The 26311-nt window shown below is 42.6% G+C and overlaps 2 protein-coding genes across 2 annotated transcripts; one reads left to right on the top strand and one right to left on the bottom strand.

The window, feature by feature from the left end:
* The first annotated feature begins 4726 nt into the window (after positions 1–4726).
* st8sia2 (ST8 alpha-N-acetyl-neuraminide alpha-2,8-sialyltransferase 2) lies at positions 4727–15800 on the top strand. Its single transcript, XM_041939023.1, has 5 exons — positions 4727–5075; positions 6566–6622; positions 7618–8109; positions 11010–11303; positions 14960–15800. Exons 1-5 carry the CDS (start codon positions 4978–4980, stop codon positions 15267–15269), a joined length of 1251 nt encoding a protein of 416 aa, XP_041794957.1. The 5' UTR covers positions 4727–4977; the 3' UTR covers positions 15270–15800.
* Positions 15801–17926: 2126 nt separating this feature from the next.
* Positions 17927–22592, bottom strand: fam174b (family with sequence similarity 174 member B). Its single transcript, XM_041939842.1, has 3 exons — positions 21973–22592; positions 21216–21347; positions 17927–20412 (listed from the first exon to the last, which is right to left on the bottom strand). The coding sequence occupies exons 1-3, from the start codon at positions 22260–22262 to the stop codon at positions 20409–20411; spliced, it is 426 nt and encodes a 141-aa protein (XP_041795776.1). The 5' UTR covers positions 22263–22592; the 3' UTR covers positions 17927–20408.
* Between the last annotated feature and the right edge of the window lie 3719 nt (positions 22593–26311).

The raw sequence follows: 26311 nt of genomic DNA, 5'->3' as shown, positions 1-26311 counted from the left end.
AGATTTAAAGCTGCTAGTTTAGCTTTTTGCATTTTAGCGTTCAGTCCCTTTTCATAAAGGAGCCACTGAGAATTAGAGACGCTGTAAAATACAACGCTGTATGAAGCAGTGAGGTAAATCAAGCAGGTACGTAAGCGAAAGATTCCTGTCGTCCACCGACCTGGTTTGTCGTGCCTTCTCAGACTGCTGCTCACACTGTCACTGTCCTTTAAAATGCTGCAGAACTTTCATCAGCTTCCAAAGTCAGGATGGTAAATGGCTTTGATATATACTGATATCTACCTCAGACACTGCTGAGGGAGGAGGGACAAAAGACAAGGAGAGCTTACTTGTTAATGCAAAGAAATAGACCAGATGTAACAGAAATGTGTCCACACATAAATAGGATTTATATAAATAGATATATAGAAAACATAAAGTTAGAGCACAGCCACGGTACAAACTGAATGACTACACCGAACTCAATTGACTGAGTTGACTCTAAACCAGTCAGGGCTTAATAAACCAAAGTCAAGCCTCAGACACACAGGAAGACTTTAAAAATCTGAGAACTGGACCGATGTGATCTGCTGGTCTTAGTATCCTGAATCGGTTATCTGACTGACCTTTCAGAGAGACCTGTAGAAACACCAGGACAAGATCAGATCATCCTTTCAGTCTGGATGCATCCTGAAGACGACAGCTGGCTGCTCACCTGTGTCGCAGAGAGTGCTTTGGACCATAATGACGTGAATTCATTTGCATTCTGTAAACACACGGCGAGAAGCAGCCAAGACACAACCAAATATTGTCATTTTGTGAGAGTGATGCCCCTTCCTGGGCAAAAATCAAAGCCACAGACGGCAGATTGAAAGCAAATTCCATTTTTTTTTTTTTATTCCCAGCCACTGTATTTCCTGATGAAAATGTCAAAACTTTGTGATTGTGCTCAACAAATCAGCCCTCTGGGAGCATCTATTCAGTGTGTGGCTGCTCTTGAGATTGTTTTTGCCTTCTTGCTGACACACCTGACACCGCAGTGGAATAAGCATACGCTACCTTATCAACCACTACACTGACACGCTGACATTCTGGCCATACTGTATATGTGTGCGATGCTTTCAATTTAAGCGAGAAATTAGAGATGACACTTCTTCGCAGCCAACAATCACATTCCCAACATATTTCACAAGGTAAGCTGTCACACCTGCACACAGCATATTAGTGGCTGACCTGAGGGGGTTTGGTTTAGTGTGTGTGGGCATGTTGCTTTTACACATCTAAAGACTAAACAGAGATGCTTGCGCTTGGAAATCTTAATTCTGACTTTGTGCCGTAACAAGGCTGAAGCCATTCTGCAGTTCCTTAACAACTGAGCCAAAACAGAGCATTTTTTACAGTGCAAGCAATTATCAAGGCACCACTTCCTTGTTATCTTTATCAAATGCAACAAAACACAGCCTGCTGGACCAAAATGAAGCACACTGTTCCATAATTGACACCAGGTAAACAGTAAATGATAAATTATAACTTTATTCAAAATGTTTGGCTCGTGCACTGGCCTTCCATGAAAACATGCCAAAGTTTTATCTCCAAGCTCTTGTGAACGTAAATATAACATGCTTTGAAAAATCAGACGTGTGTGTAGAGTGTACATAGTGTGTGTGTGGTTGCAAGGTCTAATAATAGCACAGCGACACTCTTTAAGTAGAGACAAAAAAAGCTTGTGTGTGACAACAGTATCAGCAGCATCTGCCTCAGTTAACAACGCTCTCTGATACACACCTCGCTCCTGGTGCTCGTCACATCAAAGACGCACAAAACGCGGCAGACTCTCCGGCAGAGCGTCCTCACTGAGGGTGGAAACACACAAAGAGCCAACAGCCAACCTTGAAACAGAAGCTGCTGCAGGCGAGAGTTTTCTCTTTTAATCAAGAGGCGTCAATTAGCCTAATGGGCGCTTTAGTAAGAGGAGCTGTTACACCACAGCTGTGGTGGGAAACATGAAGCAGTAAATCCTCAGTGGAGAGCTTTGATTTATGTCTCCCTCATATTGTTGCGGGATATACTGTGCAGAATTGAGGGAATATTAATCTTGCCGAGTGGCTGAGTTCAGCCGGCTGACATTTTGATTTTCACGCTTGGTTTTTCTCGACAGGATCACAAACTGCAGCAGACGAGAGGGACACGTGTGAGATCTTACAGCGTAGTGTCAAATCACTTAAGTTACATAACTGCAGACAGTTTTAGTAGTGAATCAGCATTAGCTTGTGTTAGATATTATCACCAGGGTGGATGTGATTAAGTCTTGTCATTATGTGCACTCTCAAGGCTCCAGCTGCACTTTTCACCTCATGTAAATAGGCCCCTTATCCACGGCTATGAAACACAAGTGTGTGGATAATATATGCATGAAATTTGAAAACAGACACTTTACATTTGCTTCGACTACAGCGAATCACCAATTAACCGTGTGGTCAGCTATCCTGTAGGGAGCAAGCAGATAATAATAATAAACTCTGATACAGTTCGTTTTAGGCAGCTGTTAAGGCAAAACTGGCGTCTATGCACATTGTGATTGGATGAGCAGGAGTAAGGAAAGTCCTGAAGTGCTGAAGGATGATGATGAGGATGATTCACTGATGTATAATGCAATCTGTAGTCACTTTAATTACAGCATGCTGTTAAAAAATGGGTTTTACATGCATTCATTTTTCACTTTCAGTTATTTATGAAGTAAAGCACTGACACATCTACAGGGCTCTCACATACTGTAGTTAATGACACTGATGGCTTCCAGTGAGGTTAATTTAGCTGTTATAATTAAAATGGATACTGTGCACAAACATTTGTAACTTATAGGTAATTAAAGTGTTAACATATGTTTATTCAAGACTTAATCACCAGTTAATTAAGCAGCAATTTGTGAACTCTAATGTAAATTGTTGCTCAGAGTGAAATGGGGTCTTCGCTGCAGCTCCGGCATTAACATTTATGTGCTGGAGGTGCTGCAAATGCTTTAGCGGGAGAGCGAAATAAAGAGCAAAGCCAGCTTTTTCAGGATAAACTTAAGCTTTCAGAAATATAGAACCAAAGACACAGCAGAGCCGGTGGTAGTCACAGTAATACAAAGATATATGGTCTGATGCATTTCTTTTCCCAACATCAGCAGTCCTGCTGAAAAAAGAAGTGAAATTCCCTGAGCACTGCAGAAGAAATGAGAAATGTAAGCTTCAAAAACATTTTTTGGGGGGGAAATGAGAACCGTGTCCAGCATTTATTACTCAGAGGGAATATCTCGCCCCCAAAATGAAAGGAACGTATTACAAAAACATAAACTCATATTACTTTCATCTGAGCCTTCCTCCCAACTACCACTCCAAAAACATTAAGCCTCATTCAAGTGGTTTGTAGCTGCTGGATTAGGATGTATTTAGATCCTTTACTAAGTACAAATGTAAACATACACGTGAAAGTCCAGCATTCAAAATCCTACTGAAGTAAAAGTACAAAAGTGTCATCAGCAAAATGTACTTGAAGTATTGCAGTAAGTGCAGAAAAATGGACCTTGTGGCTTATATGTTATTATACAAACACGACATTTTTAGACTGTTACTGATGCATCGATGCTCATGCAGCATTTCACTGCTGCAGCTGAGTTTAGTTGTTCCAAACGTTTGTGTCAAACCCCCTCTGAAGGACCACAATGTAAATCTGAGACGATTAATGAAGTTGGAATAGTTTTTCTTTTGTTTAATGTGATAGTTTTACCTCTTTGGATCGTGAACACTTCTTTGAAAGCCAGTCTTTGGTGGAGCTGCTGTAGCAGACAGCCAGTGTGGGATGTAACTACTCTAAGTACATTTACTCAAGTTCTCTGCTTAAGTACAACTTTTGTTACTTTCAATGCAAAATCTAACTTAACTAATAAATTATGACGTAGCACCATAGGTTAAGATGTCCCAGTTAAAATTAAGCCCTTCTTACCAGCTGCAATATTGACAAAGCTAAGTGATCAATAAGTATTATCCAATAATATAACATAATATATTCTTCAATGAGCCATTCTACATAATGAGTACTTTAAGTATATTTTGATGCTAGTATACTTTTGTACCTTTATTAAGTAAACTTTTGCATGGAGTATTTGTAGTGGAGGGTCACAAACAAAGAGTTTAATCTTGAGTGCATGATCATAAAACAAAATCCTAATCAGAAGAGTAACTGCAGATAAACGTAGTGCAGTGAAAAGTACAATGTTTCCTTTTGAATTTAGTGGAGTAGCTGCATAAAATATCATAAAATGTAGCTTAAAAATAGATCTACTCGCTGTACAACCTTCCCTTCCACCACTGGTGACCAGAACTATAAAACGATGTCCCCATTACCTCCAGTGGGTGTCTGATCTACTGAGCCTCCCTCAATGAAGCCTTGACCTTTATTTCTGAAATGTAGGCTACCAGACCAGCACCTCCTCCGCTGGCACACACCGCGCGCTCTGCGCTTCGAGTCTACTCGGCGCAAACCCGCCTCGCACACCTGCCTGGCTGTCTCCACACTGCGGTCCTCCACCCCCCACCTCCACCTCCCAGCGAGCCGGCAACACCTGGAGAGTGAGCTCGAAGTGCGCGCGGGCGGAGCTGGAGAGAGCGGCTGCCCTGCGCCTTTAAGGCTGCATGTGGTCTCCATCTCGCCGCTCCCGTGGCAGCCGCTGTAGGTGCACGCTTTCAAAGTTTGAGTGGGGAATAGAGGGAACAGTGGAGGCGGCGGCAGCGTCGCCCCGTCGGGAGACAGACACAAGGCGATCACCGCCACCATCATCACCATCATCCGAGGGGGGAGAGACAGGACCGCGGCTCGTGTCCGACGATAAGAACAATGGGAGAGATGACTGAGCGGATTCTGGATTTCTAAATGGAAAACACGCGGAGGTTAATATAAGGCAGTGTTTGGAGAAAGGAGGGACCCCCGGCTGCAGCCTGCCCCCCTCCCTCAGCCATGCCGCTTGTGTTCCGCACGCTGTTGTTCGGCTTTGTAACGCTGCTGGCTGTGGTTTTGATTATAGATGATATTGCAGAAGTGGAGGAAGAAACTGCGTAAGTAGCCCACCGTGATTTATCCATGCATGACGTGCCTGCGCGCGCGCGTGTGAGTGTGTGAGCCATTGTTTTCTTGTCAGGCAGGTTTGTTTCCTCTCAGGACTGAATGTGTGAAGTGGTAATGGAGACAATTAATGAGTGAAATAAATGAGTTTATTTGAATTGAATGGAAGTTTGGAGTTGAAGGTGGAGTGTGTGTGTGTGTGTGTGTGTGTGTGTGTGTGTGTGTGTGTGTGTGTGTCTGTGTGTGTGTGTATGCTTTGTTTCTGCGTTTGCAACACTTGGGTGCAGCAGCAGCAGCAGCTGCTCCGACAGCAGCCTGCCCGGGTCTCCAAGGATTAGGCTATTTGTCTTGCAGCAGCCTGCATGAGGGATAGGATACGTTTACAAGAGAGAGAGTGTGTGTGTGTGTGTGTGTGTGTGTGAGAGAGAGAGAGAGAGAGACAGACAGACAGACAGACAGACAGACAGACAGATAGATAGAGGAAGGGGGGCCAACAGATTGGAAACAAAAGAGGCTTTCCTCTCTTTTCTTCTTCATTTTCACACTTTGAAATGTTGAGCAGTGCAGCAGAAATCTTCCAAGTCACACACACACACTCATTGCCCCACGTGCATTTGGCCTGCAAGAAAATACATCTCTAATTTGGCCTCAGAGTACTTGTCTCCCGCTGAAAAGCGAGCAGACCTCAGCAGTGCATCCTCCTCTCCTCTCACTCTCACCAGGATCACCTCAGCGATGAAGCTGCTGTGTTACCTGAATCACAGAAACCACTTTTGTTCCCTCTGCGAAGCTTCCGGATTCTCCCGTTTCCCCTTCAGCAAGAACATTTTGTTTTGAATGCAATTACCCGGCTGTGGCTCACGTCGTAATGAGGTCATATTGGTGTGTGATTCGCCGTGGGAGAAGAACCAGAACCAATTCCACTTGTGCATAAATGCGGCTTAATACAATTATATATTTAAAGCCACCAGGATTGTGAAATGAGTGCGAGCGGCCCACCTGTGTGTCAGCGCGGCGCTCTGCTCTTTCAGTTTCTAACTCCTTCTTCCACACAGCTGCTGCCTGCTTGTCACGATTTTATCAGATGTGACCAAGGTCACGATGGTGAAACAGACTGGCGCTTAAGAGATCTGAATGCACATAAAGGGTGTTTGCTATAAATGCATCTCGACGGGCGAATTCAACACCCACCGCGAAAAGAAAACCTCCTTTCGGTATAATGGGGCTCCATTAAGGCCACATTTCTCCTCATTACATCAGCAAATGGGCCCATGGTGGATTGCTCTAAAAATACCTTGATGTGCTTTTCACCTTCATTTTGTCTTAAAAGACAGACGTACAGTATGCCGGCTGCTAAATACACTGGATGCATTATCGCTGCATGATATGATTACAGGAAGGATTCAAAGCATCCGTCCATTATCAAGCAAGACTTCAGGCTACACAGCAAGTGATTCAATCTAAATCTTCTCTTTTTTTCTAGAAATAATGGACATTCAAAGAAGACAAGCTTGCAGAGGCTCATCCCTAAACCGCACAGGTCTGAAATCCAATTATCTACACACACACACACACACACACACAAGCATGTGTACATATAGCTGTACACCTCCAGAGCTCTCTGGTCTTTCTATATTTTCAGCTGACATTGGTCATTTAACTCCTTAGCAGTCTTGAACGCAGTGAGTCATTCACAGTGAGTGTCTCATTACTTTTTACAGAAAGGAGGCAGCTGCTATAAATACCCATCAATCTGCCGCTATCCACGTTATGACAAAAGGTGTCTGTCGTGAGAATAAAGCTGAATTAAGCTTTATGCTGTTTTTCACTTTATTGCATTTGAATTATTCAAGGGAAGTCAGTTTTGTTTGTACACACACTTGTGGAGGACGTATTCAGACGCTTCAGTAAAAGCAGCACTACCTCTATGTAAAGATACTGTATTGAGAGCAGAACTGCTGCATAATTGTACTTCATTAAAGGTACAAAAGCAACTAAAGAATCAAACGTGCTATTTATGCAGATAATGGCCTCCATGAGTGTTATGATATATTTTGTGATTAAATCACTATCCCTGATGCATTCGGGTGTAAATAGGATTTTGCTGTTGTCACTGGTTGAGGTGGAACTCATTTTAACTTGGCTAGGGTTAGCAAAAGATCATGTTTTGGATTAAAATATGGCTCGAGCAGCGTCTTGCTGCTCGGTGGCCGTCTCACCACCGCACCGTCCACCTCAGCTCACACACATGTACCGTTAACCTGAACTACATCTCTTTGATGCCTTTTGGAGGAATTTTAATGTGATACGTATGCAACACAAATTTAACGTACCTATGGTTTGCAGAGACGTGCAATGCCAACATTTTATTCTGGCGACTGGGCTGACCTTTGTGTCGGATAGGAGGAACTCTACAAAGAAAGCCTTTAATTTTGAAAGAAAGAGGGAGAAATTCACATTTCACAATGCATTATTGATCAGCGTGTTAAAGATGAACGTAGTGTGTCAATAACATACCTCTCTGTTCCCATGCAGACAGGCTGCAGCACACGTTGATCCGACCGCTTTGACAAGATCCAGCAAAGGCATGAATCGTCTCAGCCCGAGCTACAATAACACTGCCAAGCTCTCCTCCAACAACTGGACCTTCAACAAGACCCTCTCCAACCTCATCAGGCAGACTCATCACCCTCCACGATTATCTCAGCACATTCACACCCGCGGCTCAGCAGCGTCTTCAATAATAACTGTGTTTCCTCTTTTTCACAGGAAGAATATTCTGAGATTTCTTGATCCCGAGCGAGACATCTCCATTCTGAAGGGCACACTGAAACCGGGAGATATCATCCACTACGTTTTTGATCGCCACAGCACCACAAACATCTCCGAGAATCTCTACCGTCTTCTGCCGACTGTGTCCCCCATGAAGAACCAACATCACAGGCGCTGCGCTATTGTGGGAAACTCCGGCATCCTGCTGAACAGCAGCTGTGGCCCTGAGATTGACTCTCACGACTTCGTTATCAGGTATTATTTCGTTCCACACAAACACCGCAAGTGATGTCTGTGTCGGAAGTCCTCCACTTGAAATCGGCCAAAAAAAACATGCAAGTAAAAGTGGACCGTTATTGAAATTGATTAGCACATTAGTTTCAGTTGTAGGTTTATCTCACTTTGCCGAGAGGATAATTCAGTCACTTTCTGGAGCTCTCAGTTTTAATTCAGGTTTGGAGTCGGCGCTCATGCAGCTGGAAATATATTAATTGCACTTTTGAAAAAGCAGTCAAAGCTTTTTAAGTGATTCAAAGTTGAAAACAAACTGGCAGACGGAGAGCAATTAAATGCATGATTATACATGAAACTGACACATTGTGCTCGCCAGAGAAACGCTGACGCTCTCGGGGGTCCTGCTCTCATTTACCGGAGAGTTCTGTCTGTGAAGCCATCAGCCGCCTCTGTCTCGTGTTTGGGTGTAAGCAAAGGAGTCGCTGAGCGGGTTATTTATCACTGTTCAGACTTGTCACCGGAGGAAAATAAATCAGTCTGGGGTTACATTATAATAGAAGATGCCAAAAGAAATTGGGGATTCTGTGTAAAGCGAGGAACAATCTGACAAAGCATGCGCTGAATGTGGCGATATCTACAGTGAGAAACATCCTCTCATGAATCACTGACTTTAACGCTGTGTAAATGGAGCAGGAAGTAGCTGTCTGGTAGCACCTCATTGAGCTGATTGAGCCTGGAAATCCTTTCATGTCCGCCTTTTTTTTTTTTTCAATTCGATTGATTCTGTTGTCTGCGAGTCTCCTCTTTTCTAAGTGCTGCGATGTTATACTGATGAGGAAGAGGTCATGATTTCTGGACTCCAGCAGCATGATAATAACACCCGGCCAGGGCGGTAATGGCCGGCTGAAGGCAGACAACAGGCAGTGTGGCATTTTGAGAAGCTGAGGAATTTGCTCTGGCATTCACGTATCAGATAGAGAGATAATGTCTCAGCTAAATATAGTCCTCTGCCCTGCGCTTGCTTTCCACAAAGCAGGCTGACAGCGTTTGGAGTACCAGTTATCGGTTTATGATCATTTAATGGGATCACTTGGTGCGCTCCAACTTTCAAACATACATTTATGACGTCACGTTTTTCATTTGCAAGTATTCTTTGAATAAACCAAAGAATGAAGTTTTACTTTACTTCTTCTCACACTGAACAAACTGTTCAAAAAACCCATCGGATTATCTGAAAAGTTGATGTTTTGGAGATTCGGTGTTTTCGCTGCGACGACAAGCATATCAATGTGTAAATCAGGGCGTGCAAAGTTATTAAGAGCCAGCGCTGTGTGTGTTCTCCTGCCACACACTTCCTTTTAGAGAATAGCGGGGCTTCACCGTGAAGGTAATTATGTGTTTTCTGGCATTTATTTCGAAGCAGAGGTTAACATCAATTAACAAAAATGGCATCCTCTGCTTTTCTGCTGAATTTCCCTCGTATTTCTGCTCGGTTTCACTCCTGCTACACATTTCTGCAGGAAAATGGTTTGGATGAGTGAGAAATTAAAGGATGGAGCAGAATGAAAGTGTCTAAGCCTCTTTCACACACAGTTTCTGGTAAATTACAGGGATAGCCTTTCAGGCACCGCTCGTGGTTTTCACCGTTCACACATGCAGCTGCATTCAGGAACATTTCCGTCTTGCGCCTTTTCACACACGCCATGGCAGGGCTGGAACAGATGGGGCGAGGGGAAGTCCGGCAGACGGCGGTAATACAGCACTCATGAATGCCAACCGCCATACGACTCGACAGAAGAGGAAGAAGATGGGTCAAGGCCTGGTGCTCCTCTAATGTGTTTAATATTCAACAAGCATTCAACAGGTTCTGTTTTTTTATGATCCACTGTAACCGTAATCAAGTCACAGCTTCGAATATGTCATCAGCGGAGCCTTGTGATTGGTTCACTTGCTGAAAGCGTCTTTCGTTAGAGGGACGTAACCCTTTATGTGCTTGTCTGTGCAATGTTACAACTTCAGTTCACAACACAGCCAAACGAGCATTATCCTTGAAGTGTTACTAGGTTTCAAGGTGGGAAACAGGTGGGGCTGTATGTCTGCAGTCAACGTTTAAGGACATGAGCATAATGAGGCATCACTAAAATGTGTGCATTTAGTTTTGGCTTTTATTTGAGCTCAATTATGAGACCAAAAGATATGAGCAGCATATGATTCTTACGTCCCGTGTGGAAGCATCTGCACGAATATTTCTCCACTGGTTTATTTCGGTTATCCTTTTAAGTTCTCCATCTGTACGTAGATTTAACAAAACAAATAAGGAAGAGGCTCAACTCACCATCTTTGCAAGCCTCCTGAAATCCTTTAGGGAGCTACCAGCCAGCAGAAAAAGTCACATGTAGGCAGTTTCCTCTCAAGTTTTGTTCAATTAAATCATTAACAACAGTCCAAGATATTCAGGCTCTGCCTTCCTCAGCGTGCTTCTTAATTAAGAGAGAAATGTGATACAGGATGTGGGATATCGTAGCTTTAATGGTCTACAAAGGGAGAGGAAAGCTTGGGGGATAATTAGGCGTAACCTGTCTCCTCCAAAGAACTTTCTTATTCCTGTAACATTCACACCAAGCTGGTGTCAAGCTGTGTTGGTCTTACACTAAATGAGGAGCTTCACATTTGCTTTGTGTTGCACATGTGTGTGGTAAAGTCAGGGCGATTTTATTCATATAGCCCAATTTCACCAATCACGGTTTGCCTAAAGGGGGTTTGCGATCAGGAAACATAGCAAACGACACCCTCTGTTAGAGCCGGCTCAGATAAGGAAAAAACCTTTAACCAGGACAAAATGGGAGAGAGCTTCAAAACAAAAAATCAGAGGAAATCATTTAACATTTGAACCTGAGTAACCTGTGCCTGTTTGTCCTGAGGTGTAACCTGGCACCGGTGGAGGAGTACTATCGGGACGTGGGGTGGCGGACCAACTTGGTGACCATGAACCCCTCAGTGGTGCAGCGGGCCTTCCAGGACCTGGTCAGCGAAGAGTGGAGGGATCGCTTCTTGCAGCGGCTTCAAAGCCTCAGCGGCAGCGTGCTGTGGATCCCGGCCTTCATGGCCAAGGGGGGAGAGGAGCGGGTGGAGTGGGCCCTTCGCCTCATCCTGCTGCACACCGTGGACGTCCGCACCGCCTTCCCCTCACTGCGGCTTCTCCACGCTGTCAGAGGGTAAGATGCAGCTCAGGCTCCCAGCTGCTGCTCCTGGTGTGCCGCGTCTCATAAGAACACCTGTGAGCAGCATAATGAACGGCTTGGTAAGCTCTAATCTGCAACCCAGGTGGCTATTTTTAAACAGCATTAAAGCTTATAACCAGGGGCAGCCGGTGTGAGGACGCCGCGCTGCTCTCTCCCCGCTCAGGGCGCACCTCGAGTCGTCTCACCAAATCCATCTTGATCGAGTGTGAAATTTGTCTTTGTGTGTTTGACTCAGTCTCTTTTATCAGTCTATTTTGTGTTTGGTTTGTGTGCCGGGATCAATCGTTGGTGTCTCCGTCTCTCTTAAACAAATGGTCAAACATTTTGGGAAATGTGCTTATTTGCTTTCTTGCAGAGAGTTAGATGAGAAGATCGATACGAGCCTCCTGCTTGTGGGGCTAATAAGAAGCAGGAGGGAGGAGACAATTAGCATGAATACTGCAAACGGGGGGAAGCCTAGTCCGGCCCTCTTCAAACTTTAAAAATATACCTACCAACACTTCCAAATCTCACTATATCACATTGTATCTTAGTTTAATCCACGTGCAAACACAAAACTGACAACAGTCTGCAACCTTGCAAGCAGCTTCATGAGGTTGTACTGAGGCGCAGCGAGCGGTGCTTTGAGCTAAATGCTCACAATGCTAGCATCCTGATGTTTAGCAGGTATAGTTAGCATATTCATCATTTTAGTATATTTTAGTTAGCATGCTAACATTTGCTAATAAGCACTAAAAACAAAGTACAACTGAGGCTGATGGAAATGTACTAGCTGTTTCTTTTTGTGTGTGTGTGCGCGTGCACGTGTGCGTGTGCGTGTGTATGTGTCATCAGGGCAAAATATGGTCCTGGAGACACCTATTGTAGTGGGAACTGCCGATCTGTCTGTCGGCTGGCAACGCGTTAGCTTCACAACTGTGCATGATGCAGCCACGAAACTTAACGGATCTGTAGTTGAGATCAAAATGAAGGCCGAGTTCAAAGATGGGTGTGTTCCAAGAAAGGGCCCCAGAAGTAGGGGGGTAACGTTTATTTAAAGTGGTGGATCACCGAATCAATCAATCATTCCCGTCCACTCCAAGACGTTAAATGAACCAAGCTATGAAGCAGCTTGGCTTTGATCAGTGTATCAAAGAAACAACTGCACACAATGGACCTCTCATTGATCACATCTGTCACAAAAGAGTGTGTCCTGAAACCCTCACAGATGTCGTCAGCGCCTACTACCCCGACTATAATGTCACAGCAGCGATGGTTCCTCACGTTACATGAACGCTTGTCAGTTATTGTTGGACATTCAATATTCATGATCCTGAATTCATTCTAATGGGACCATGAATGTCTGAGGCAACTATCATTGCAACAGTTGCTGAGACGTTTCGCTCAAAAACACAAATGTCAGCCTGCCTCGTGTCTTGTCCGATCATTGTTGGACCAACGTGGTGGACTGACTGTTGAGCCATGAGGCTAGCGTGTCTAAAAACAACAGTTCGTACTTTTACGGGGATTACGTGCTTTGACTATTTGTTGGTGATCAACAGTCGGGTGCGGTGGCTTCCCACAGTCTTGTCGTCGGGGTGAGGTTACCAGGCAACCAGCAGAGACGTTGCGTGTAAGTGCAGAGCAGATGGATAAACTGTTCTTCATGGTATTGATCTTCTCCTCTAACTCTCTGCGAGAAAGCCACTAACTGCATTTCGCAAAAATGCTGCGCTATGAAAATGCTTTTTGAGGAAAACATTCATTTAGAGGAGATCAATCTGCCACATGATTCAGTTATGTACAAAGTGTCTGTTAGCTGCAGATTGTGCTATTTAGATGGTGTGGACAGGCTGGCGCAGTGGCTCGGGAATAGCACAGATAATAAGCAACGCTGTAAAGCTGTTGTATGACAGGACTATTTTGAATATTTTGCTAATCCTTATTATTTGTGTTCATTTATTGTTATACTGGCCAAGGATCTTTTTTGAGGTTTTTTTTTTTTTCTCAGAAACAGCCTCTGCTGCCTTCAGGCTTTTATAAAATCTCTCTCTCCCTGCACATTTTTCTGCTGCCCTTGCCTCTCTGTCATCCCAACCGCACTCTGTTCCGGATCTTTCCTGCATTGTTAAAAGCCTAACAGCCGCTGCTGGTCACTGACCAAATTATGCCATTTTGTATGCCCCAACTAACACTCGATATTGCAAAGGGGCAGAACTGGGCCACGTAAGATCAGTGTTTTGCAAGAGAAAATAATTAGCCTGAAATTTTATAGATGAAACACACATCTTTGTCCTTTTTTATAGTTGTGTCAGATAAACGATCCTTTTCTCAGTTAGGCTGAACCTTAAATCTCCATCAGGTGCAGTAGAGGACAAAGGATCTGCTCATAATTCCTCCACCCAAAATGCCACGCCAGACCGTTTCACCGATAATTAGACCGCCTTCCTTTTCTGCTTGTTAAAATGCTCATCACCTGCTGACTGTAAACCTGCCCACTGTTCGCCCTTCATGGTGCATGAACTGCTTTAAATAGCACAACTTCTGCACCTCAACACGACCTTCCACACTCACCACAGAGCACACAGCCGGAGGAGGCAGCCACAGCCTCGAGGCTGGAGAAATGGACAAGTGGCTGGGAAGGGTAAATGAAGCTGGGGCGAGTGAGCATTGGCTGGCTGCCCCTGAGGCTGCTCCTCGGGGCTGCATGTGGCACCTCACTGTTATGGGAGCTCCCAGGTCACCTTAAGTTGAAGAATGTCATTGTGAGCAACTGTGTGCTGTGTTTAAAGTCTGCTGCGGTGGAAGAACATATGTGCTCAGCAAACACAGCAACAAGTAATTTAATCTAGCACTCAGCCATTCAGAAAGATAAGAATCACGCACTAAACACTCTGCCAATGAAGTGAGATAAATCCATTTTTCACAGTTTGGTTTTCATTATTTCAGGAGCGTCTTTGTCTTGAAACCAGACAAATAGAAACGATCGGTTTCCTGCGCAGATGGCAGCAAGAAAATGGCACTAGACTCAGTGTTTTGGAATTGGACATGTGTGATCTTGTTTTCACTGTGTCAAGAAAAGGGGCTGCGAGTAGAAAAAAATGTCAGTAAAGAATGAAAAATTTATTCAGATTGCTTATTCTGCGCAATTAGCTGTTCAAAACCCCAAAATATTCATTTTATAATGGCGTAAAACAGAGAAAAGCAGCAAATCGTCACGTTTGGAAACTGGAGTCAGAGAATATTTGCAGTTTTTTCTTGATAAATGACTTGACTATCAGTTAATCGACCAGCTGCTTCAGCAGGAGCTAAAGAATAAGATTTCCATAGTGTTGTACTAAATGGCTTGTTAAGAGAGCAGACAGCTCTTGAGGGGGCAATTTGGTGGTCTGCAACAGAGTAAACATATTCGGCACATTTTTAATGTTTACTCGTGTGACTTTTTAGGATTCAGCTCCACTCTCTGCGCTCAAACATGCTGAATATCCGGCTTAATATCAAAACCCAGAGGGAGAAAGGTTTTAGTGAAGGAGATAAGAAAAGAGCTTGAGACCTTGAGCATGTTTGTCCTTATGGTGTATTTCTAGTCTAGGAGACTGTTAAGGAGTTAGTGAAGCAGCTAATCACACACTGTATGTCTTTGTCAACAGGTACTGGCTAACCAACAACGTGCACATCAAGCGTCCGACCACAGGGCTCCTCATGTACACGATGGCCACCCGCTTCTGTGAGGAGATCCATCTTTACGGCTTTTGGCCCTTCCCTCTCGACCCGCACGGCAAACCAGTCAAGTACCACTACTACGATACTCTAAAGTACGAGTACACTTCCAGCTCCAGCCCTCACACCATGCCTTTGGAGTTCAGGACCCTGAGCACGTTGCACAGACAGGGGGCGCTGCGGCTCCACACTGGGGCCTGTGATGTAGCGAGGAGGGAGAAGGAGCTCCAGAGCAAATAGCTTCATGGGAGTTGAGCAGACTCTATCAACAGTTTTCTTGTTACGGTACTTTTATGAAACTTGAATTAACTTATTTCCAGTTATTGGACTGAACTTTTTCTATTCGGAGCTCTTTTGGTGACTCGTTTCAATGCCGTGTTTTACCTTTTACTGAGATTTCTATGGCAACCTTTAGAATGATTAAACCCTTTTTGTCCAGCTGGTGTAACTCAACGGTTTCATGGAGATCCTGTCATGACCATCTGTTGGCCCTTTATAGCTGTCAGAGCCCATCCAGGTCCTCAGCATGGTTAGAACTTATGGATTAAGGATTCAGAACACATAAAACCTCGATTCCAAAAAAGTTGGGACGCTGTGTAAGTAAAAACAGAGTGCAGTCATGTGCAGAGGGACTGTTTTTAGTGTTCCTTAGCCCATGTAGTAACATCCTTTATACAATCCTGTGTTCACAAAGTGGTGAACATCACTTCCAGGATGCTCCTTTCATACCCAATCATGATACTATCACCTGTTACCAATCAACCTGTTCACCTGTGGAATGATCCAAACAGGTGTTTTTGGAGCGTTCCACTACTTTCCCAGTCTTTTGCTGCTCCTGTACCAACTTGTTTGAAGCGTGTTGCTGCATCAAATTCAGAATAAGCAGATATTTACAAAAATCAATCAATCGCTTAAATATTGTCTTTGTACTGTTTAAGTTTAGTTTATGTCAAGAAGGATTAACAAGTTATCAGGTTGGGTTTTATTTATGTTTTACACAGCGTCCCAACTGTTTTAGAGTTGTGGTTGTACTTGTGTTTTCTAAATGAATCCTGAGACACCATGTATTCATATTCTCAGTTTATAGCATGATAGGGCTCCTTTAATAATGAACCCAGCACGCAGCATGAAGAGCTGTTCAAACAACAAATGGCTGTTGTGAGTCACTGGTTGGGCCACAAGATGGAAGCACTTAATAATCAGGGAGAAGAATGAGGAAAGAAAAAAATGTGTTTTTATTATGCCGAACCCATTTGATTATGATCTTTTCCTGACTTGGTGTGATGTTTCAAACTTGTGATAAGACATTTTCCTCTGATGGACAACATTTTAATGCTTTTGTAGCTTCTTATAAAGCACCTTAGCTGGTGTTCAGACAGGTCATCCATAAAGGGTCCAGGCCACCAGATCTGCCATGTGATGCGTTTCGGTTCCCCTGAGAGCCAAACGCAGGAGTGGAGGCACGCTGAGCTGTATTCAGCTTCTGTGAGGATAAAGGAGGGGTGTGCCAGCTGCTCACATAAGACTGTTTACACAGACTCGCACAGTAAACTCGCTTTGTCGACTTCTGTCAAAGAACACCAGCGATGTTCCTGCACTGGAAATGTTGAGGTCAGGCTAGTTGCATTGTGGTAGCAAGAAGAGCTTTGCTTTTTCTTTTTAATGAATGTATCTGCGGTGAGAGAATGAGCCCCGTAATGTGCTTTAAATTCATTCCTGTCGTTTCAGTGCAGTAACACAGAAGCTGATAACTTGACTGCCTCTGTTCATTTGAAATAATGTACTTGTATAGTGTGTTTGGGCTCGTATTCAACCCATATACTGTAGACTGATATAGATTTTTGTGGATTTGACTGAAGTTATCAGTATTTTGTGCCTCTAATCAATAAATTTGACTACTTAAAATTGGACCATTCACAGACCCAGAAGTGTGGTCAGGGTTTTTCCAGGTTATTCTTAACAGGACGGGAAAATGAAGAGCTAAGTGATTGATTAATGGTGTCACTCACTTCTGAAACCCATATATGAATAAAAACTGAACAAATGTGCAAAAAAAGAATATTTTATTGGAGCCTTGTTATGTCAGGGAAGAAAGTCAAGATCTGTTTATTTTAAGACCAATACCAGACTGGTTTGTCAAAGCAATACATCATTTTCATGCTAATTTGGATTATATTTTTGTACGTTCAATCTCCATCTCAGTAAAAGACTCAGCAAACATTCAGTTTTTATTTAGAGTTGTCTTGATAATAGGGGCATTTTGGTCAAAGGTATTGGATATTTTTCTGCAACAAAACAGCTCTTTTAATAAAAACCAAGGGAAGTGTTTGAAATATTCGAGGAGCTCCGCAGCTGAACAAGTCGCCTCTCATGCGCTTCCAGTCATGTGATTTGTCCAAAAAGTGCTGTTTTGACGGGATGCACGTAGGCCTGCGCCGCCAGCTCGGTTAAGAATAAACATGAAAGTTGTACCAGAGACGTCAGCAGTCTGGAGCAATGAAAGGCTCATTTGTGAAAGCTCGTCTGAGCTCGGCAAAAATAGAAGCGTTCTGTGACCAACACAGTTAAGTTTATTAACCCAGAATCTGGAATTTAGAAAAACTTTGTAAACACATGTAGCTTCTGCTCTGCTGTGAAACTGCCAGGATTGTGCTGTATAGTTTTACCTTACTTTTTATCATGTATACTGTATGTTAACATCTGTTTAATGGCCACAAATGTTAGCTTTCGCATGTTTTGTCTTGCCTTGATACATCCGACTTGAGTATATTTCAATTTTTTTGTATTTAAAATATTCAATGTGACTCAAGGACACTGAAAATGTGCAGTTGCGACAACATGAATGTACTTTTCTGTGACGGTAAACACACAAAAGACCAGAGTGGAAAACGGAAATGAACACTTCAAAGGAAGCTGTTTTATTTCAGTAGTGTTTTCAGACAAATGGAAAGTGAGGAAGCAGCCGTGGGTACACACACTCTAACATCTCTGTGTCAAAAAAAAAAAACAAGCAGGGACTTGTTTTCAATAAACTCCTCAAACAGTCGGAACATTGAACTTCTTTTTTTGGCTTAATTGTGGGATTGGGGTGATTAACTAGTCTTCAAATAGCTACCACGATGACTTTGATTCATTTTACAAGAGGAACTTTCTGCAGCTGACGATTCAGTTCTAATAAAAGTCCACAATTAGCGTCTTTACGTGAGCAGGCTTTTTCCACACTTTCGCAGCGAGAGATAAAATAAAAGACGTTGCCAAGATGGAAGAGGATAACGGTGCCAGGCTGACATACTCGCCTGAGACAAACTGCAGAGGCACAAAGCTGGATGTGCAGTTTCCTGCACGTACAGTGAAAGACTAAAATCCAACATGACACAATACTGACGTGAACAGTGGTCGTACGGTCTGATGAAGAGCATTACATCAAAAAGTGTGGTTGAAAGATTCACATGTGATTCAATGTATGATTCAAAAACCTCACACATACTGCGTACGGCTTGTATATCAGTGACAAAAAACACATCCAGTCTTCTGTCAATAACAAAGGAAAACACCCAACATTCTTTCTCCTGGAAAGAAAATGTCCAGTGGGTCGTACGAGATGTCCCGCTGATGTTTCTTTTCTTTTCTTCCGACGGCGAGGGATGGAGGTCATTTGGAATCGGCTGCACCTGTAGGCCACGCCGCACTATCAAATAGCAGTTTGGATTAAAACAGAAGGTCACCCACAGTCACATCTGCTGCGGAAACCTAATCTAAATCTCCTCTGCATTGTTGTTAGTTTAATTACATTTAGAGTGCAAGGAAGAGCTTCATTTCATTTACTCTAAATCAGACTTTTGGTTAATTTCTGTGAAATATATTTGAATTACAGCAAATCTAACAAACCGGTTTCCATTGTTTTAATAGTAGTTTAATGGCTCTCTGATGGGTCAAATCATTTGAGGACTTTGGGAGTATCAGGTAAAACCTCCATGTTAAACTCAGTCACAGCCAGTGTTGCCTTCACTCAAGGAGACATACTGAGTTACAGTTTGGTCGAGCAGCTGGCAGTTTGTACTGGGCTGTACCTCTGCAAGCTGCTACTACTACTGCATCTACAATAATACATTTAACACACTGAGGGCCCGGGGAAAATCAGATTAGATGAGAGCGGCTTACATGATTTAACTGGTTTATGAAAAATTCCTCAATTCTTCCAAAATATTACAACCAATTTGAAGAGAGAGCAGAATCTGTGTGGCACAGAGGAGCGACTCTTCAGGGGGAAAAACAGCCCTTTTCAAGTTAGACATTACAAGAGTCAGTGAGCTATTAATGGACAAAACACCGAATAAGCTGCTCACATGCTGTCTCAAACAAGAGATAGCACACTTTGAGGGTCTTTTTTAATTGAGCAACTAGACACAGTGGTATGGCGATGTTGACATGTTCAGTACTGTAACAACACTGCTGCTATCTGTCAACCTGTTTTTCCAGCAAGTTACTTGATTAAATGCAATCGTCACATGACCGAACACACCTGATCACAACAGATCACAGCGTTCACATTCATAGCTAATGGATTTATCCCATAAAGACCTCACAGCTTTCAATCAAATTTTTAAAAACTTAAAACTTCAGCTGAGATAGCAGCAAAATAGGAATGTCTAAAACAGCACATTGTTAAAAAAAAATGTAAAAAGAAAATACACGCTTATTCCGTACATAAGGACAGAAAGCCTTCAGTATATACGCATGATAAAATGGTAAGTAGATAGAAATATATTTGGTATGAAAGTTTACTTAAAATATCATTACTGTATATCATTAGATTCTTCAGAGTGTGCAAATTTTACATTTGAATAAAAGATTTTCTGCACATTATCTGTTTCATGTTAACATTTTATGCATTAACTGAAGAGTGATTAATCCTGCATTTTAATATGAGCAGCCCATCGCTTCAAAGCAGAAAGTGGTTCTTAGTATAACCTCCTCAGCCCCGCAAACTGCAGCTCAAGCGTAAAAATCAAATGTAAACGAAAAAAAAAACCTGTCAGAAAACGTTAACAAAACAAGTTGTTGTGAACGACTGAACTCCGAGTCACTAACAGCCTGGTTACTGAGTGACTTCAGAGGAGCGGTCACAACATGAAGCATCCTGATTTAATATAGGAAAGAACTGGGCAGCCTATTTGGGCCACATGGTGGAAGCGTCACTAAAGCAGCAAACAATGATATCTATGCGGCGCCAGTCCTTTAAACACAGATAAAAGCCATGCACAGGCAGCGTATGAAGTTGCTGATTCAGTCAGACTTGGCAACACAACCATACAGAAAATCACTTGAGTTGTCTCGGGCAAAACGGGAGCGATCAATTATTGATGTCCGTGCCGGGATTCACCTGCAAAACAAAAGAAAAAAGAGAAAAAGGCGAGAGCTCACAGTTACTTGACAGAATTTTATCTGGCGTTATTATCTACACACTGAGGCGGAAACATGCTCGCCAGCAGAGCCCTGTCTGACTGGAGTGAAGAATGTCAGGTAAACAGGACATCATATCTTCCTTCGAGGAAGTGGTTGTGTGTTAAAGAACAATAGAAAGGACGGAAGGGTGAAACCTAATGTCAACATCGCATGAACTCACACAGTGTTTCCTTAAAATAGTGCGTTTCTTCAAGAACAGCGAGCAGTTCAAGTACACGTTTTCAGTGTGTTCTTTGAATTAGCTGTTTTGTCCATGTGGTTTTGTACTGCAGCTCGCAGCTCGTGAGAGACTCCTGCAGATGCTTTAGTAGCACAACTTAAACTGCGGTGCCTCGCTGCAAAGCTGAGGAGTCAAAACAGAGTCACAAAGGGCTTTACTTAGGGAAATCAAGGTTAAAAGGTTTTATGAATACAATGGCAGTGAGATAAGTAGATTCGGATTGGGAGGAAATAAAACGGACATACATGTATAATGTAAAGATATCATTCTGTAGAAATAAAGGGCCAAAGTGTGGATTATGGACTAGATTATTATGTCTTTATCATGCTTTCCAGTGGTCGGTATCTCCGCTGTAAAGGGAAAATAGTCCAAACTTCTCTGATATGTGTACAACTTTCTTATTCGGGCTGTAGAAACAGAAGACAAAGAAATGTTTTCCCTATTTTTTGGAATGACATGAACTTCTTGCCCCTCAGGTTGTTTAAAAAAGAAGAACAAACCTGTATTTGACGTCAAAGAGGGTTGAGTCATCCTCATCGTCGTTCTCCTCATTGAGAGGGGCCATCTCCACACGCTCCGCCGGTGTCGTTATAATGTCATATTTCCGTGTTTTCCTGATTCGTCTCCCAGACCTGCGGGAAAGAGCACGGTGGCGAACATGAGCCAGGCCAGACATGAAATCACACCACTGGGCTAAGAGAAGAGGGTTAAACCGGGGAAACTTGTGTTCTTACAACCATGTTAAAGCTCAACCTGGCTGCTAAAAGGATTATTTGATTGACCAAATGCCACCGATTGTGAGAATTGATTAGTCATTGATCACATTCCTTGATTATTTGCTGCTTTTTTGTTTTCACTTCCTGAAATTTCTCAGACAAAATGAGCCATTGACTAAATGACAGAGTTTGCAGCAAAGTTGTTCTGAACTGCACAACATTACTGAACAGTAATCCTAAAATAAATTCTTTGTGATACATGCAAAGATGCAGCTGTGATGAGAAGTGTTCAGAATTCATTGATTTAGACACACACACATGAGATAAAGCGGGTTGCTCACTCAGTGCCTCCACACTACAGTTGCCTGAAATAGGCCCAGACCTTTCCTGAAGGCTTCCGCCGCCACATTTAGACTAACCAGGTGCTCCTAATCGATTCCCTACGGACACTTAAACACACCATAATGTGACTGCATCACTGCACAGGCTGGTTATCCCGGGCCTTCCAGCTACAGAGGAACAGTGGTATGGACCTGCCTACCTGACCACTTTGACGACCAGGCATGTGATGAGAGCAGCTGTTAACACGCAGATGAAAATAACAATGTTTTTCAGAGTTGGGAGATGCGTCATTAGAGATGAGATCCGGGATCCCACGGCGGCATCTGTCACGTTGCGTGTCAGCTCATCTTCGCTGATGATGGATGATGATGATGATGATGATGATGTTGAATTTAACTGCGTCGCGGGTGAAGCAAGAGTTTGTGGTTCGCCACTGACCCGCCAAAGAACCGCGATAATAAAAGTTAAAGCCAGATTGTACGTCGCCATCGTGCTGGAATAAGACGATGCAGAAGCGGGCTGTTCTTTCAGTAGTTTCTCCAAACTGGATGAAGTGCGACAGCAGCTGTCACATTATACACGATCGGATTATTCAGTGTCGGGTTTTGCTATTTACACAATAAAGACAATGTGAGACGCAAACATCCATCTCTCCGCTCGGCCAGCTCCTCCTGATAACGAGCTTCCAGGTCGTAACTTGCGGTTTGCTTCCAAAACGTGCTTTCCTGGAGGTGAGTTGTAGCGAGCCCTTCCTGATTGCATTAGGACTGCGTGTGGAGATGAGGATAATCCGCCTCCGGAAGGGCTCTGCAGGCTGGCCCGCTGTTCCCAGTGCTGAAGAGGAGCATTATGTGGGCTCGCGCTGCCTTCACGGCACCCTCGTATTTCCGATAAACTACAGACCTGCTGTCAACGATAAAAGGATCCTGAGAGAATCAGTTATAAGAAATGACAAGCAAAAGTTTTTTGTTTTGTTTTTTTCTTTTTGTAGCTCGTGTTTAAAGACTCTTTTAAAGAATAAATTCTAAGAAATTAAAATAATTCTTATTGAATTATGACAGGACTAAAGCCATGATTTTGGATATACTGAGATTGGGAGTCTTATCCCTCAATCTGTCTGGAATTTTTAAAAATTACTTTATTTATTAATTCATGTTTAACTGTGTATTTTTCATTATCCTGTCTATTGAAATAAACTACTGTTATTAATTTACTTATGCAGTTATTCATTAGTATTATTTTATTGTAACAGGATTATAATTCTCGTGAAGAAAGTTCTTTAATTTCTTTGTTTACTTGTTTTTTGTATTATTAATAATGATTTTGTCAAAAAAAATAAAAAAAAATGTGAAACAACAAATATATCATTACACACATTACAACAACAAAGAGGACATAAGTTTGCCTTCAGTATATCTGGATATCATGCATATCACTGCATTATTCCTTTCCAGCCATTGGTTTTGCAAAAGACTGTCTGGTATTCTTAGATATCAGTTAACCCTTTTTCACAACGTGCAGCAAAATCAAGAGGAGAAAACCTGTTGCATGTGTTTATGTTCCTCATTAAAATAAACATTTCCGATTACAAAATGTTAAAAAAAAAATAGTACTAATGGTGCTATGCAGACTAACTGGACTTCTAAACAAATAAAAGCACATTTCTACATTACCTTCACTATGTTGACCTTGTTAACCTCCATCATCACATCACATCACATCTAACATTCCTGGGAGCCACAGATTATTCTAACATCTAAATGCGCCGCACATCTTGAGGGTTGACGAAAAGCACAAATGGCCGACAGCACCCGAATGCAGCATTTGTGTGTTTACCAATGGGACATGGCAAAAACAATTTGCCAGGGACAGCAGACGAGGCGGTCACGACCACAGATTCTAGAGAAAATCTTTGACCAGAAAGGCCGTGATTAGCAATCAGTTGCTCAGTGACGCTGATAATCATCCAGCAAATCCACAGACATGAGGCCAACACAAAGTCAATCTCTGTCTTTGTCTCACTCACTCAGACACACTGTCAGACATGAGCTATGTGCAAACTAGACTTTGGGTTTGCAGTGTGCATACTGATAAAGCAGACCAATGCTTAGATTTACCACTAAAAAAAATGCCCATGATGGCTTGCAGTCAAATCTACTTTACATCAGACTCATACATCAGACCAGTTTCTTACAGTATGCAAACCTGTAGGGGCTCCCTTTATCTGAAAACAAAGAAAGACAGCCTGTTGAGTTTAGTCTGGTTTGATGTCACTTATTTCCCTACACCTAGTGGTGGGAGTGAGGGGCCCTCTGCTGCAGAGCTATTTCATTTGATCAAAGCCCACCAGATGGCAGCACAAAATAACAACGGAGCCTGCTTTTTCCCTCAATGCAGAGGGCACAATTCAGAAGAGACTGCTTTGAGCTGTAGCATCATTCAGTTCATAAAAAAACATGGCAGCCGATCATTTGTGTCTATAACAATAAGTCAGTTATAATACGCCTGTTTAGCTTTCAGATGAGCTTATAAAGTGAGGGACACTAGCATGCACACAAAACCAGACATAATAGACAGACATAAAGTGTAAAGTGCCCATGCATGAGCTTTATCTTGATTTTGCATTCATTACTCATTAATATTATTCCTCTGGGAAGCATGATTCAGTTGCCACAAGAAGATACATGACTCTTAAGCTGAAGGGGGTTGTTTTCACATTCTGAGACAACAACCTCCTTAATTTAGACAGTATACTTCCAGCTGTGGTGTTTTTTTTTAAGCTTGAACCTAACCTAACCTCTGTTTGTTGAGCCACAAGGGAAATACACACAATGTTTGTCTTGCTAATTGAAAAGCAAACATAAGAACAGCCTACCTGTACTTACGTCAACTCTCAAAGGTTATTTGCAATGAAACATGAGGTTTGGTGTTAATGCTTTTATCTGGTGCAACACACCCATGAACAAAATCCTGCATGTTGTTGGTGCTGTGCTTAAGCACACCCTGTTCTGTACTCTTCTTTTTACAAAACAAACGGCTGCAGACATACAGACATGTTAAATGTTGGTCCTTGTTTAAGGTTAGTGTGAGTTCATAGCATGCTTATATGTCATAGTATTATACTGCTATACTACTGTAAATATGAAGGCCATATAAATGCTCTCAGTGGTCTGTATGTACCATTTATGACCATTTGTTACCAGTAGCAAAGATTTGCACAACGCATTTAACAAACTGCCTTAATTGAAATCAAATTGGTGTTTTTAAAAGAGGATATTCACCAAAAAACACTGTAAAATACAATTCTCAATCTCTTAAAACATAGTTTTTAGTTGCAGCATTCAGGTGACTTGCCAACACACAGATGAACGCAAGAGACATACACTTTTTGGGATTTTGAAAGATTTGGTGGGCAAACACCCATCCAGCCAGTCAGTCGCTATAAGGCTGTGTGCACTTCACCTCCAGTGTCTAAGTCTGTAATAGACTCGCAGGGTTCTCCTGTTGCTAGGCCGAGGATCTTTTTAAAGAAATCTTCCACTGCACAGAGCATGCGCTGTCATGTCAAACATCTCATTGGTCAGTGATGGGGGTGGAGTGCATACCACAGACTCCTCAGACTGTCCAATAAAGGCTGCTCTGACTGAACAGCCAAAGTTTGGAGTTTGCCCCCCTCGGCCTTCAAGTTTCATATGTGCAGACTTTCTCAGGTACTACAAATAATATGGTTAATCCAAATAGTTTGCCATGTTGCCGCAGGCTGGGTACGCTTCCGTCAAGCATCTGACATGGCGTTCATGTTCAGTTATTCAGAGTGGCCTCAATGAAGCCTCACTTTCTGCATTTTTATTTTTCTTTATATGTTTGTGTTATAAAAACAAAACAAAAAATCCCTTGTGTTGTGTATGGCCACAGTCACTCTTTCACCACTGTGAAATGGTGACAGTCAGGTAGCCTGCATCAACACCAGGAACCGAGTGCTGTCTGAACTAAGCTGTAGGCCTACATAAACCAGGGAATAAACATGTTATTGATGATTTATTAACTCCCCTGAACACACAGTACACTACCTTCCAGGGCTCTCAAGAAAAGGTTCAAAGAGGGACTGGACTGTGTGACTGAAGTGAGGTTATTACACAGCAAATGCTGTATACCTATCTTACTTGTGTTTTTCAGCGTGTCAAGTGTTAACTAAGGCAACATAAGTGTTCCTGTATGGGCCGATGAGAGGGAAAATGGAAGCAGACAGCAATGCAAATAATATTTTTTCTTTGTCTTAACAAACATGTAGACCTATTTCCATATTTACAGTAGTGTGACACATTCTAGATTTCATACATATATATTTCTATATGTATATGTGTGTATGAAATATATAATTAGGTCATTTCATATCAGGTTACACAGGTTAGCTTACTTGCTTATAATAACCGTTTTCGTCTACTAACGTCAAATTGTAGCTTGATTTGATTGGTTAACTGCTCACGTGACTGTGCATTTTAGAATTTGTTTTATTAACGCTAACCTAAAAGAAACCT

The sequence above is a fragment of the Chelmon rostratus genome, chromosome 6 (genome assembly GCF_017976325.1).
Source record: "Chelmon rostratus isolate fCheRos1 chromosome 6, fCheRos1.pri, whole genome shotgun sequence".
Lineage (NCBI taxonomy): Eukaryota > Metazoa > Chordata > Actinopteri > Chaetodontiformes > Chaetodontidae > Chelmon > Chelmon rostratus.
Note: the sequence above shows the minus strand (reverse complement) of the source record. Positions and strands in the feature narration are given on the sequence as shown.

Bases quoted from the DNA above. Each gene is read 5' to 3' on its own strand.
- st8sia2 (XM_041939023.1), top strand. From the start codon at position 4,978: ATGCCGCTTGTGTTCCGCACGCTGTTGTTCGGCTTTGTAACGCTGCTG. The intron at 8,110-11,009 runs GTATTATTTCGT...GTTTGTCCTGAG, and splicing joins TCTCACGACTTCGTTATCAG to GTGTAACCTGGCACCGGTGG. The intron at 11,304-14,959 runs GTAAGATGCAGC...CTTTGTCAACAG, and splicing joins CTTCTCCACGCTGTCAGAGG to GTACTGGCTAACCAACAACG.
- fam174b (XM_041939842.1), bottom strand. From the start codon at position 22,262: ATGGCGACGTACAATCTGGCTTTAACTTTTATTATCGCGGTTCTTTGG. The intron at 21,348-21,972 runs GTAGGCAGGTCC...TCTTTCCCGCAG, and splicing joins CTGGTCGTCAAAGTGGTCAG to GTCTGGGAGACGAATCAGGA.